The sequence below is a fragment of the Typopeltis vanoorti genome, chromosome 1, assembly GCF_054136105.1.
Source record: "Typopeltis vanoorti isolate ZY-2024b chromosome 1, IOZ_Tvanoo_1.0, whole genome shotgun sequence".
In the NCBI taxonomy this organism is placed as follows: Eukaryota; Metazoa; Arthropoda; class Arachnida; order Uropygi; family Thelyphonidae; genus Typopeltis; species Typopeltis vanoorti.
In genome coordinates, this window is record NC_143549.1 from 73109496 (window position 1) to 73124400 (window position 14905).

Genomic DNA, 14905 nt, shown 5'->3' on the forward strand with positions numbered 1-14905 from the left:
AACAAATTTTATGACGATATCAATTGATTCTTCCAACAGGAAAGAAATTAAAACTGTGCCATGTGTTGTGCAGTATTTTACACCGGATTGTGGAGTAAAAATTAAACTTTTAGACTTTCAATCAGTTCCTGGTGAAACTGCAGAAATACTGACAAACCATTTAATGTCAGTTATGAAAACTCATAATATAACAAAAAAAAATTATTGGATTTTGTGGAGATAACTGCAATACCAATTTTGGGGGTGTAAAACAGAGTGGAGAAAACAATATTTACAGTCGATTGAAGAAGGAACTAGGAAGAAATATTGTGGGCATTGGTTGCGGTGCTCACATCGTTCACAACTGTCTTCAAACTGCAGTTGATGTTCTACCTATTGAAATAGAAGCTTTAGTAGTCAAAATTTATAAATATTTCCACATTTATATGGAAATATGGTTCCATTTATATGGTTTGAGTCACTCAACTAAAAGCATTCTGTGAATTTGTAGATGTAGAGTATAAAAAGGTTCTTCAATATGCCAAAACACCTGTTTTCTTTCGCTACTTCCAGCTATTGACAGAATACTTGAAATCTATGAGGCACTGAAATCATATTTTATTTCACAAGAACACTGTCCGGTGATGATAAAACAGTTCTTTGATAATGACTGTGATGAAATGTATTTGACGTTTGTATACGGGCAACTTAAATTGTTTAACAAATCTATCTTAATTATGGAAAGTACAAAAGCGAGTGCAACAGATATTGACGTTGAAATTAGAAAATTAAAAACAAATCTTGAGGAAAGGCATGATAATAAATTTATACCACAAGAAGCAAAAAAGCTTTTTAGAATACTGGAAAATAATGGAAGTATTAATATTAATACAATACTACAAGAGTTTACAAAATTTTATGACTGATGTCTTTCTTACATTGAGCTTTGGGAAAACAGTTTTGGTGGAGCAGAATCTTTTACTTGAATAAACAACAATGAATTAACTTGGTTGGAAATTGAAGCTTCAGGTGAAAAAATTAATGAAACTCTTGCAAATAATGCAATAAGCATGGATGAACTGTTTGATGAAGTAGTGATTGCAAAAGTTTTTTGGTCGGCAAACTATGACATTTTGAAAAATACAAGTTGCGAAGAAAAATAGATACAACTATTCAGTCATTTCAAAGAAAAGAATATTTCGTTGCCCAATCTTGTCCAAATTATAGAATATATTTTCAGCCTGCCAAGCACATCTTCACCTGTTGAAAGGATATTCTCAATAATGAATAACATATGGTCTGAAGAAAGAGGTAGAATGGCTGAATCAACAGTAAAAGCTGTATTGCGCTGCAAACTTAATAGTGAACTAAATTGTAGTGAATTTTTCGACGCGATTAAAAATAACAAATAATTTTTAAAGAAAGTTCATGCCAGTGATAAATATTAATAACTTTTTAATAATAAGTTATGTTCAGTTAAGAGTAATTAAAAATTATTAATATGAAATGTTGTTTTTTGTTAACCAATCAGTTATTTAGCCTTTTGAATCATAAATACTTAGCATAGAAGGCGTTACCTTCTGTTTTGAGCAAACTCTCAAAAATGTCCCGGTTTGATAAAAAATTTTTATGGTAAGTCTAATTATAAGCATAAGTGTGATGATTCTCTGTACATATGGAGAAGGGGGACCTTCTCCATATGCACCGAGCAGGTTTCCACTTGTGAGTTCTAGGTGCTCTCTTATTCTTTTTGTTTCACTGAGTCCTATGATATCCCAATTTATATTGTTGAACTCTTCTTCAATCATCACTAGACCTTCCTCTTTCCTAAGGATTCTGCAATTATAAGTCTCAATCCAAAGTTTGTTTATTTTGTCCTTTCCCAGTTGGCTTTTCCCAAATTATTATCTGTTTCTATCCTTCCTGGTGGATTTGAGATAGCAACTTCATGTGTTTGGGAATGATTTTTCAGAGTTGGCAGATTATGCCCATTTTCGTCTTGGCAAATACAGCTCCTCTTTTTCCTTACTGTCATGGTGATGTGGGGATGGTCTAATCTTCCAGCATGGGCATCTTCCAATTATTTCTGTGATGACTGGGCATATTGGAAGATGTGTTTTATACCTAATGCCAGGTTTTTGATCCTTGTTCTGTCTTCACCTGTTATCCTAGGCAGGAGTCCATGCCAGGTACTGTCAGCTGGACTGGCTGAACCTGGGGGGGAGACAAGAGCTGGGGGAGAGCCCAAGTCTGCAGATGTTCATAAGCTGAACCATCCTGCTCGGTTTCTCATTAATTAATGGTACTCACAGGAGAAACCACACGAAGGTGGAGGATCACTCATAACAATAACCCTTTGCTTGCTCACTAAGCCAAGCTGCCTATACATTTCTTTGTCTCCACATTACCCAGCCTGTAGCAACACCTAAGCAAATATCTCATTCTATTAACCTCTACCTCACACTATACTGCTTCAACACAACTGCTACTTTTTTTTCCCTTGTATCTCAACATTATGTGGACATAATTTCCCTCTGCTATCATCAGCAGTACTCACCCTCCTTTCTTGCCATTCCTATCCACATGAAAACCATCAAATCCTTCCATTTCTATTCCTGTCATGATATCATTCTCATTCAAGCATGTTTAACTTATTTCAACCATTTTTGAGCAACTAAACTCAATCGATGCAATAATTTCATCTCCCTTATTCCGATACTCCTGGGATTCGTTAAAAAGCATAGTGATTCATTTCTTGGTCTATAACTAGTCATACTCATGCTGCTGTCTGCTAAATTTTAATCTCAGCTCTTTACATTATGCTGATGATGCTGTACTTTTAAATAAATTCAATACAAGCGTGCAGATTTCTACACTAAACTGAATGGCTGTAACAAATTTGGCACGAAAATCAGCAATAAAAATACAAACATTATGAAAATAGGCAGGAACACTGAAAACATCATTACATGCTGTATGTTTTACTTGTTCCATTCAGGAACAAGTAACTCATAGAACCTATAACCAATGTAAACATTTCAGCTATTTAGACATAAATTTTTTTAGAAAAATGGCAAGTTAAAGATGAAAATAGACAACAGAATTAGTTAAGTTGGTATGGTAAGGAATCAACTGAATAAAGTTATATGGATTATGAGAAAAATTTGTCAAAGATCACATATATAAGTTCTGAGAAAAATCAGTCAAGTAAATAGATACCATGATAGGTCACAGAATCATATTCAAAATGAAGTTATCAGGAAGGATTGAAACATTGTTAGCATTCAGGAATGTGTGAGAAGGGCTAATTTCAGGTGATATGGCAAACAGAATGGGAAAACAGATTTTAAATGCAAGGATGGTAGAAAAAAAAGACCCAGAGGAAGACTAAGACCTAGATGGATTGATGCATTAGAAGACCAAAATAGAAGATCTAACAATACTGAAATCTTCACAGATTACAAAAATTTGGAAAAAAATTGTCAATAGAAAATTAGTAATAACATAACTTTTCATATAAGTACTATCGAGTATCTTACACACTCTTCAAATGTACATATCAGGAATTTCGTGATGATATATTAATCAAGAATAAAATATTATAGCAAAACACTGCAAAAGCATGAGAGAAAAGCCAGAAAATCAGAAGCATTCTGTCATCATTTTATGTTTCATTAACAACAACATTGTCTAACGCTAGTATCTTGGTACGTTTATGCATTCCCCACATTGTCTAGGAAAGAGAAAATTATTCGTTACTTGAGACTGCCTAATTCAGCCATTGCATATTATTTACCATGCAGTTCATGTATTTGTCTAATATCTATAATTATCCTAACTGATACAGAGTAAACATATATTAAAATGATTTATATATTTTATAAAAATAAAAAAAACAACATATCATTCCCCAAAGGAAGTGGGTAGAACACTTTCAGCCCCAAACCAACTTTTGGAAACTATTAGGCAGTTAGACTCTTCACCATCAGCATTACTTCCAAGCCTGTGTGGAGTCTGAGGACTTCTTGTGGGAGGTCAAACACTCACATACAACAATAACTATCATACCCTGCACTGAAATTATTCAGCACTGAAGCATTTATCCAAAACTCCAGCAACGTATTATACTCATTCACCATCCATCATACAAAACACTCCTTTACACTTTGTTACTTATGCAGCTTTTATACATTTCATTCAATGAAATTAAGCAGTGAACAGCATTATTTATTATTTTTATTTTTTATTTATTTAATATTTTTATTTATGATATTTGGTTCTTATACCTTACTTTCTAGTCTTGATACTTCTAGTCATTATACAGGATTTATGGAGTCAACTACTATTTCAGATAAAAACTTTAATATTCAAATTTGACATTTTGACCTTTCCATTAATATCATCATCAAGAATATATAGTAAGCCACATCAGTCTAAAACTACTTAACCCGCAAGCCTGACATCTTGTGGTATACAAAATAAATAAAAATACTAACAATAAACTAACATGAATTTTATAAAAAAAAAAAAAAAAATCAAGTAAGATTAATGAATAATTAATCACATCTCCCAAGCAGCATATTTTTATTTATGATATTTGGTTCTTATACCTTACTTCTAGTCTTGATACTTTATATTATTCATTTTGTATTCATTCAGCGATCTGACTTATGGTATTTAGTCTAAAGTCCTTTTATATATATATATATATATATATATATATATCATCATCATCATCAAATTCCTGCCATGTACCCTCAAGGGGTGTACAGGATATGACAGTACTACATGAAAAAATTACATCATTACTAACTTCCTATCTACAATTTTCCTCCAAATCAGTCTGTTACTTGTCAAGACTCCAACATTATCAGATCTTATATTTCTATCCTTTAAGGCACTCTGTACCGTATCAATCCACCTATATCTTGGTCTTCCTCTGGGTCGTTTTCCTGCCAACCTGGCAGAGAACACTTGTTTAGCTAATCTTTCCTCTCCCATTCTATTTAAGTGACCATACCACCTGAGATTAGCTCTGCTAACGCATTCCTGGATGCTGACAATGTCAAGTTCTTTCCTAATATCCTCATTTTTAATATGATATTGCCATTGATGCCATCTGTTCACGCCTCTAATCTTTCTCAGGATTCTCATACCTGCGGTCTCTAATCTTTGGTCAAGTGTTTTACTTCTGACCCATCTCTCAGATCCATAAGTTAAAACTGGTTTGAACACTGTCTTGTATACAGCTAATTTATTGTTCCGACTAATTTCTCTCTTATTCCATATGAATTTATTCAATTGACTTCCCACCATACCAGCTTTGCTGATTCTGTTGTCTATTTCTATATTTAATTTACCATTTCAGTAAAAATCATGCCTAAATAGCTGAAATGTTTTACTTGTTCCACAGGTTCTCCATTCACAACACAGTTGATATTTTCAATGATTCTGCCTATTTTCATTGTCTTTGTCTTTTCGCAACCATATGCCTGGGGAAGGAGTGTCCTAGGTTCGATTCCCGTCGGTGACATGAGGAGCTGAAGGATCTTCCTCATCATTAGCCAAGTTAGCCAGTCTTGGGCGTGGACAGCAGGGTTTTTTCCCCAGTTTATTCTGCGGTTTTTCATCCCGCAATGCAGACAAACTGGCCTTGAGAACTCAACACTACAGGCCATAGGATACACCGGGGCATAAGGCTGACCACCTTATCCTGTGAACGGAGTGAGGTCCGATGATCAACGGACCCTCGACACCGCAAGGTAAAAGAGGGTATAAGGAAGATGTAGTAGATATGTATGTTGTCTTTTTATTGCTGACCTTCACACCATATCTATTACAACAGCTATTCAATTTAGTCAGAGAATCTTGCAGACTTGTAGCGGATTTATTTAGAAGTATAACATCATCCACATATAGCAAAGAGCTGACATTAACATATCCAATTTCAATATCAGGTTTAATACCACTTTTCTTCATAATGTGATCCATATAGATAATGAATAACAGAGGAGATAATGTACATCCTTGTCTCACACCAGATTTAACATTAAACCATCTTCCTGTACTTCCTTCAATTCTAACTGCTGACTTACAATTGAAAAAAAGACTAAGTATTGCTTGATATAATGCCCCATTGACACCATATAGCTGTAGCATATTGAATAGCTTCTCTCTTGGCACCTTGTCATATGCCTTTTCCAAATCGACAAAACTTAAATACAGATCTTTGTTATATTCCCATGCTTTCTCGACTATTTGTCGTAAAGTGAAGATCTGTTCCTGACAGTTTCTATTTGGCCTGAATCCAGCTTGTTCTTCACCAAGCTTTTCTTCCACAATTCTTCTCAACCGTTTCTCAAGTATACTTGCATAGATCTTGCCAGGAACACTCAGTAGGGAAATACCTCTGTAATTCTCATATTCAGTTTTATTTCCCTTTTTATATATGGGTACTATGAGAGCTCTACTCCAATCATCGGGAATTCGTCCCTCTGTCCAGGCTTTCTGAATTATGCAGTGCAGCCACTGTAAGACTTTTATACCACCATACTTCAGCATTTCTGGTCGAATATCATCTACTCCTGCTGCCTTTCCACATTTCAAGCCTTTGATGGCTTTTTCTACTTCAAGTATGGATATGTATTCCTGACTGCATGCCTGGTCAGTGTTTTTTTATCAGTGGCTGTCATCACTGCTTGTTTCATTTAGCAGTTTTTCAAAGTATTTACTCCATACTTGAAGGATATCTTTTTCTCCCATTTTCATGTCACCTTTATCATCTCTAACTCCTTTTACAGCACTCTTTCCTCCATTCCTAAGCTTCTTCAACAACCTGCAGAATATTTTCCCACCTTCTTGATATTTATTTTCTATATTCTTGCCAAAGTCCTCCCATGACTTTTGTTTAGCTAGTTTTACACACTGTTTAGCTTTCTTACATTTGTCTCTGTATTCTGTAAGAGTAAAAGCTGACTTATTTGCCAGGAATTTTTGATATGCTTTCTTCTTTTCCTTCACTGCCTCTTTAACTTCCTGATTCCACCAGGGAGTTCTGATTTTTTTATCCTTGCACACAACCTCACCACATGCCTCTCTGGCAGAATCAATCAATGTTTTCTTCAGAGTTTACCACTGAATCTCCAAGGTTTGATTCCTGTTCTCAAACTCTTTCATTTTCTTTTCAATAATCTTTCTGTATTTTAGTCTACAGTTCACATCTGAGAGCTGCTCAACTTTTATTCGCTTTAAAACTTTCTTACATGTTATTCTTTTCAATATGAAATTCAATTTTATCTTGCTCAAGACTAAATAGTGATCACTTCCAATTTCAAATCCTCTGTACACGCTTGTGTCCTGCACAAGGAGAAAACATCACTATCAACAATAACATAGTCAATGAGACTTTTCTTATTCCTAGCCTCTTCTCTCCATGTGAATTTGTGCACATTTTTATGTTGGAATATGGTGTTAGTAATAACCAGTCCATGTCCTGAGCAGAAATCCAACAGATATTTGCCATTATTATTAGCTTTGCTCTTTTCTCCAAATTTTCCCAAAATATTTTTGTATGTCTCATAATCATTTCCTACTCTGCTATTTAGATCCCCAACAAGGACCAACTTTTCCTTTTTCATTGTGTCAGTTGCTTTTTCTAAAGCGTCAAAAAATTCCTCCACTTCTACCTTAGTAGAACCTTCTGTGGGACCATAGGCACAAATAAGTCTCATTGTCCAGTTCCCCATTCTCATATTTGCCCACATGACTCTACTTGAGACTGACTGCCATTCAAGAAGATTAGCCTCGTGTTTTGTATATATATATATATATATATATATATATATTTATAAAAATAAATTTAACTGACTAGAACCCAAGAAAGTATAACAAAAACCTTTAATACATCACAACTAGTTTCATCGGTGATCCGACTTCTTCAGGTGAGAAATAAAAAACATAAGATATAAAATAACACGGTAAAAAATGAACTTTCCAGCTTAATAAAAAGCAGAACAGTAACAGTCATATTTGAATAGGTGACCGCATGCTACCGTTGGCATGAGTAGAATGTGTGCGACAGCTAATTTTTGAGCGCCAGTACTGGATTACTGCGCTTTGGGAATCAGGCAAATTGTAGCTAAGATTATTGTTTAAATGTGAAGGGTCCAGAACTATTTCTTTTGATTCGATAATTCTTCTTTCGAATTCATCCTTGCAAATATATAAATTAGTAGTGCGTTTCCAGTCAACTTGATGTGGCTGTTCTTCAAGGTTAGAGTTTGCCGAGAAAAGGACATGACTTGAAAGGGCGCTCGCTCGTGCTCTATTGTAGGAGATGTCACGTCTATGTTCCTCAAGACGAAGTGAAACAGATTTATCTGTCTGGCCAAAATAAGGTCGACCACAGCCGCACAAAACTTTATAAACACCAGGAAAATGCAGATAGTTGTGTTTTGGTTTTGGTCGACTCAGAAAAGAACGAAGTTTTGGCAGCGTAGTATAGTCGGTCTTTATGTTGAATTTTTTCAAAATCTTAGCTAGTTTTGGGGTAAGAGTGCTGATAAAAGGTAACTGTATATGAGTGATAGGGTTGGAGTCATCTTCTTGTCGAGGATGTTGGCGTGGCCTCAAACGTTTAGTGATGTTACGAGATGAATATCCATTATTTAAGAAGGTGTTTTTTAGGAAGTTAAGCTCTGTTTGAAGGTCTTCTTCTGTGGAAATGAGACATCTTGCTCGATGGGCGAGGGTGGAGATGATGCCCAGTTTCTGAGGTGGGAAGTGATGAGAAGAACCATGCAAATATCTATCAGTGTGGGTGGTTTTTCGAAAAATTGAAAATTTAAGACAGTCAGGAAATCTACTGATCTTGAGATCCAAGAAGGGGAGAACGCCGTTAATCTCTAGTTCTGATGTGAATTTAATGTTTTGATGTTGGTTATTTAAATGGTTTAGGAAGTTTTGCAGTTCCTCTAAACTATGTCCTCAAATAAGGAAGACGTCATCAATGTAACGTAACCACAGTTTAGGTTTCAAAGCAGCTGAGGAAATAGCTTTCTCTTCAAAATCTTCTAGAAAAAAGTTAGCTAAGACTGGAGATAGAGGGCTGCCCATAGCTAAACTGCTAGTTTGTTTGTATATTTTATCTTCGTAGCAGATATATATATACATCTCCTTTTGTATATATATATATATATATATATATATATATATATATATACATACAAAACCAAAACACAACCATCTGCATTTTCCTGGTGTTTATAAAGTTTTGTGCGGCTGTGGTCGACCTTATTTTGGCCAGACAGATAAATCTGTTTCACTTCGTCTTGAGGAACACAGACGTGACATCTCCTACAATAGAGCACGAGCGAGCGCCCTTTCAAGTCATGTCCTTTTCTCGGCAAACTCTAACCTTGAAGAACAGCCACATCAAGTTGACTGGGAACGCACTACTAATTTATATATTTGCAAGGATGAATTCGAAAGAAGAATTATCGAATCAAAAGAAATAGTTCTGGACCCTTCACATTTAAACAATAATCTTAGCTACAATTTGCCTGATTCCCATAGCACAGTAATCCAGTACTGGCGCTCAAAAATTAGCTGTCGCACACATTCTACTCATGCCAACGGTAGCACGCAGTCACCTATTCAAATATGACTGTTACTATTCTGCTTTTTATTAAGCTGGAAAGTTCATTTTTTATCATGTTATTTTATATCTTATGTTTTTTATTTCTCACCTGAAGAAGTCGGATCACCGATGAAACTAGTTGTGATGTATTAAAGGTTTTTGTTATACTTTCTCGGGTTCTAGTCAGTTAAATTTATTTTTATAAATGTATACATCCCGAGTAAACCCTAATTTCAACAATATATATATCAAAAACACTAGGATTTCTGTAGGAATTTTCATTATGCAACTACTTTTACTTTCAGGTTGCCATTATTGGATATCAATTTTTTTAGCATAAATCCTTTAACTACATCATCACAACAGAACTTCCTGACAGTGCTGTTCCTGATTTAGCATCATCAGCAAATAAATGAATCTCTCCTCTCACACTCTGAATTATATCACTGATATACAAATTAAACTACAGTGTTCACAGAACAAAATCCTGCGGTTAGACATTCATCAACTTCATTTTTCAGAATAATACACCCCAGGTTTCTATTGTAATAGCTTCACCTATAAGTATAACGGTGAATGTTACTATAAGTATAGTGGATTCTATAAGACTGACACTGGCCTAGCCTATTGTTCAACACTACTGATTTGGATTCCCCCTTACATGGCACCACTTTTCCTTCTTTCCATTCTCTACTGGGAGTGTTCTTGTTGTTGCCACACTCCTAATGAACAACCAAGTCGAGCATTACCAGCTCTTTCATGCATTTCAATAATATATGTAGTGAAAATCCCATCCAGTCCTACAACCTTATTAACATTACAGTTATTTAATATTATAAACTTCCCATTCTAGAACAATCAGTCTTTTGTTCTCCTTCCTATTATTGTTATAGAATAATATTCCTCCCCCTCCCCCCCAACACCCATCCATCCTGGTCTCAATGACATAACCCATGCATGCCTGAAGCCGAATACTCCATACATATTAAAATTCAAAATATCTCCATCTACAACATCTTCAAACCACCATTGCAATCCTGGCCTGACCAGATGGACCGGCTGCCACCTCACCCTGCTATCTATGTTGGTGACTTCAACTCTCATCACATCATGTGGGGCTATTCCTCTAACAACCAGAATGGTGATAATCTAGTTAACTGGATGGATACATACAACCTGTATTTGATATACGATGCCAAGCAATAAGGCACTCTTCACTCAGCCAGATGGAACAGAACCTACACCCTGATCTGTGCACAGTCTCTAAAGACTCTGAAGACCACCCTCTGGCCAACAACCAGAACCATCCTCAACAGATTCTCTAACAGCCAGGATTGTCCTACTAAGAGAGACAGGTACATCAATCCCAATCATCAGTGAAACACCTATTGCTAGATGGAACTTTCGCAGATCCAACTGGAATATATTTGAAAAGCAAATTGAGCAAATTATTACAGCAATACCACCATCGCTAATTACTATCCCAGATTTGTTAAACTAATCAAAACTGCAGCCCAAGCTTCTATTTCTAGAGGCTACAGAAAACAATACATCCCATGCTGGAGTAGGGACACCGAGGAACTTTTAGCCAAATATGAAAAAAATGAAGACCCAACTATTGCGAAGGAGCTTATAGCAACGCTTGACAAAAACAGAAAGGAAAGATGGATCTCAACCATCCATGAACTGGACTTCACCAAATCTAGCTGGAAAAGCTGGTCACTTCCGAGAAAATTAGGGAGAGGGGGATAACCACAACATACAAACCACCAGAGATAACTCCTGATCAAATGGCTAATCATTTACTGAAAACCTATAAATAAATGGCAAGAGATAAGACAACAGGACTTCACTGCATACTACTGAGTGTTCTAAAGAAATGTTCCAGGGAATTAATTGTGCTTTTTAACATGCTGATTTAGCAAGCATCTTATAACAAAAAAAGCATTCCAAAGCAAATAAGATGGAAGGAAAGTTTATTTCCCTGCAGAAAGAGAAGTGGGGAGTTATAAGATGGGCATCAAATTACAAACTAGTCTGTGTATCAGGAAATGCGGATAGGGTGGTGTAGAAGTTGGTAAGGACTAGAAACTAGGACTGGTTTGGAAATAACAGGATTCTCGATGAGTGGTAGCAAGGGTTTATTATGAGGGGAGTTGTTTCTGTCTATGACTTTGCTGCAAGATCTAAGATCTAACTATATAATATAATTATATTATATTATAATACAATATAATATATTTTGATTATTTAGCATTAATGTCTATGCAGATAATGCCATTAGGTGAGTAAATATTTGTGTTTGTGTGCAAACATATTCACTGGCAAGGTTGTATATTTTACAGAGGTAGGGGAAAACCTGAATTTCTGAGAGAAAACTCTGCTGCATCTGAGAAGAAATAACTCATCATTAATTGAAAGGCTGCAAGGAACCTTATTAAGTTTCCCTGCAAGCTAGATCAAATTCAAATGTATGTATTAATTTAGAGAAAATTACAGATTCCTTTCTGCTGGAAAAATCAGATCTGTTGATCTCCACTCACTGCAGAAAAATTCCTCACATGCTATTTTCATAAAGTCTTTCAATAAAAATACTTTATTTGTAAAAACTTTGTTTTCAATTAGATTATCTCTAAGGAATATACATTATATGATTTTTGTACCAAAACTATACTCACTAGCCATAAGCTACACACTCTAAACGGACATCTTCACCAGCTAAAGGAGCCTCAGGAAAAGCCTTTGGAAAGTTGTTTGGAAATAAAAGCTTTTGTCCACTTGCTATTAAATATATTAAAATAAACTATTTAATTTAAAACCCTGCAGCTTTTATAAAAGATTGAATCATGAAAAAATAAGGTTTCAAAATTCATATATAAGTCTAGCCTATCCTCACCACGACAAACTCTTTGGGGAAAATGTTCTAGATTGTTAGTGACTTTCATTTTGCTTCTCATGAGTGGTGAGAGTGATCATGAGGTACTTGTTTGGGAAGTGGTAAAACAAAAAAAGGTCACTCCCAAAAATGGATATATGTGAAAATATAAAGCAGGTGATTATAGGAAGCTCTGTAGTCAGCATCAGTATGTTGGGTAAATGAACTTGTGAAAAAACTTTCAACATCTATCTCTAATCCAGAGAATTTTAGTAATAAGGTATGACACCTTTTGGCTACTTACATATGGAAATATGACTTCTGCATTACTTCAACCTTGGTATCACTTCTGGGTCTGGCTCCCACTTATGAGACCTCAATAAAGATCAAAACTGAGCTGAGTAGTGACCATTTCCTGTTAATGCATAGCATTATACATGTCTGCAAGGATATGTGCTTTGCATTATGGGATATTAAGGGAAGTGATTGAGTCATTAGCCTCTATATACAAGTTGCCCAGTCGTGAAGTTACTTCACACAAAAACTATGTTTGTTAACACTTGGATAAAGAATTAAACCAAGAATTTAATTTCTTGGCATCTTTAATTTATAGAGAGAGAGAGAGAGAGAGAGCTTTGTTCACCAAGCATGTGTGTGTGTGTGTTATGTTCCATCGAGTCGTTTCCGACTCCTGGCGACTCCATGAACATACACTCTCCATTCCGATCTGTCCCTGACCATGTCTTTCAGAACCTCCAAGCGCACTCCAGTTGCTTCTTTAACTCCATCCACCCATCTAATTCTTGGTTTTCCTCTTCTCCTGCTTCCATCAACTTTATCAAGCATCATCATCTTCTTCAGACTCATTTGCTCACATAATATGTCCGAAGTATGACATTTCTTGCTTGACGATCATAGCTTCAAGGGAGCAATCTGGCTTTATTCTGTCTATCACTGATTTATTGGTTTGCTTTGCAGTCCATGGTATTCTTAGTAAGCATCTCCAAATCCATAATTCAAATGCATCTATCTATCTTCCTTCTTCCATTCTTTCTCAGGGTCCAACTTTCACATTCATACAGTACCACAGGGAATAACATTGTTTTCACGATTCTGATTTTTGTTGTGAGGCTAATATCTTTATCTTTAAAGATCTTGCTTAAATTTGTCATTACTTTCTTTCCGAGTAATAATCTTCTTCTAACTTCATCAGTACAATAACCATCTTTATCAATTCAGCATCCTAGGAGCACAAAATTGTTAACTGCTTCCATTTTCTCCCCATCTACTTCAAAATCATTAAGTTCACCTGTTGCCATAACTTTTGTCTTCTTGAGGTTAAGTTTAAGACCATATCAGCACTTTCTTCTTTAACTTTCATAATAAGTTCCTCTAAATCTTCTTTGCATTCTGCTAGCAAGGTGGTATCATCTGCATACCTCAAATTATTAATATTTTTTCCGCCAATTTTAATTCCAACTGAAGACTCCTCCATCCCTGCCATTCTTAAAATGTATTCGCTGTACAAGTTAAACAGGTACGGAGATAAAATACATCCTTGTCGCATTTACCCTTTACCTATCGTTGCACCCCATTACCCTTTACCTTGGAGTTTCTCCAAGATCTGTTTGGACAGTAGCTTCTTGTTCATAATAAAGATTCCTCAGAAGGATAATGAAATGCTCTGCGACTCCCATTGTTCTTAACACATTCCACAGTTTCACATAATCTACAGAGTCAAAAGCCTTGCTATAGTCAAGGAAACAAAGGTAGGCATTCTTGTGATATTCCTGTGCTCTTTCTATTATCCATCTCACATTGGCGATTTGATCTCTTGTTCCTCTCCTTTTCGAAATCCTGCCTGTTCATCTGGCATTTCTCTCTTAATGAATGGTTTCAGTCTTTTCTGAATGATCTTGAGTAAGACTTTATTTGTATGAGAAATCAATGCTATAGTTCTGTAATTTTTGCACTCTCTTGCATCAACTTTCTTCAATAAAGGTATATAAACTGATTTTTTCCATTCTCTAGGCCAGTGTTTCTCAACCTGTGGTCCACGTACCACAGGTGGTCCACAGACAGACACTTAAATTAATTAAATAAATATATTTTTTTTAATTATCCAAACAAAATAAAATTGAATAACTAAGTAAAAATTGAAATCAAATGGAGACTTAAAAAACAAAAATAACGTCAGAATGTTCAAAGGTGGAAGCAATAAAACTATATTGTTGTTCACTTCACATCTCTTTTATTACTCGTTATTCTGGCACTACAATAATTTGTAGCGGCAGAATGACGAATAATAACGAATACAAGCATGTCCAATTGCTTGTTGTTTATTAATTTTTATTACTGAAGGTTTCCCTCCTTCAACCAAGGCTCAGTATACCTTCAGAAGTGCTAAATGATAC

At 35.4% G+C, this 14905-nt stretch overlaps 1 protein-coding gene across 1 annotated transcript in view; it reads right to left on the reverse strand.

Moving 5' to 3' along the window:
• Cont (Contactin) overlaps positions 1 to 14905 on the reverse strand; it is a 458021-nt gene that overhangs the window by 228719 nt on the left and 214397 nt on the right. The window contains exon 10 of the mRNA XM_090391248.1: positions 12295 to 12397. Coding sequence (XP_090247374.1) covers positions 12295 to 12397 — 103 coding nt within the window. The remainder of the gene's footprint in view (positions 1 to 12294; positions 12398 to 14905) is intronic.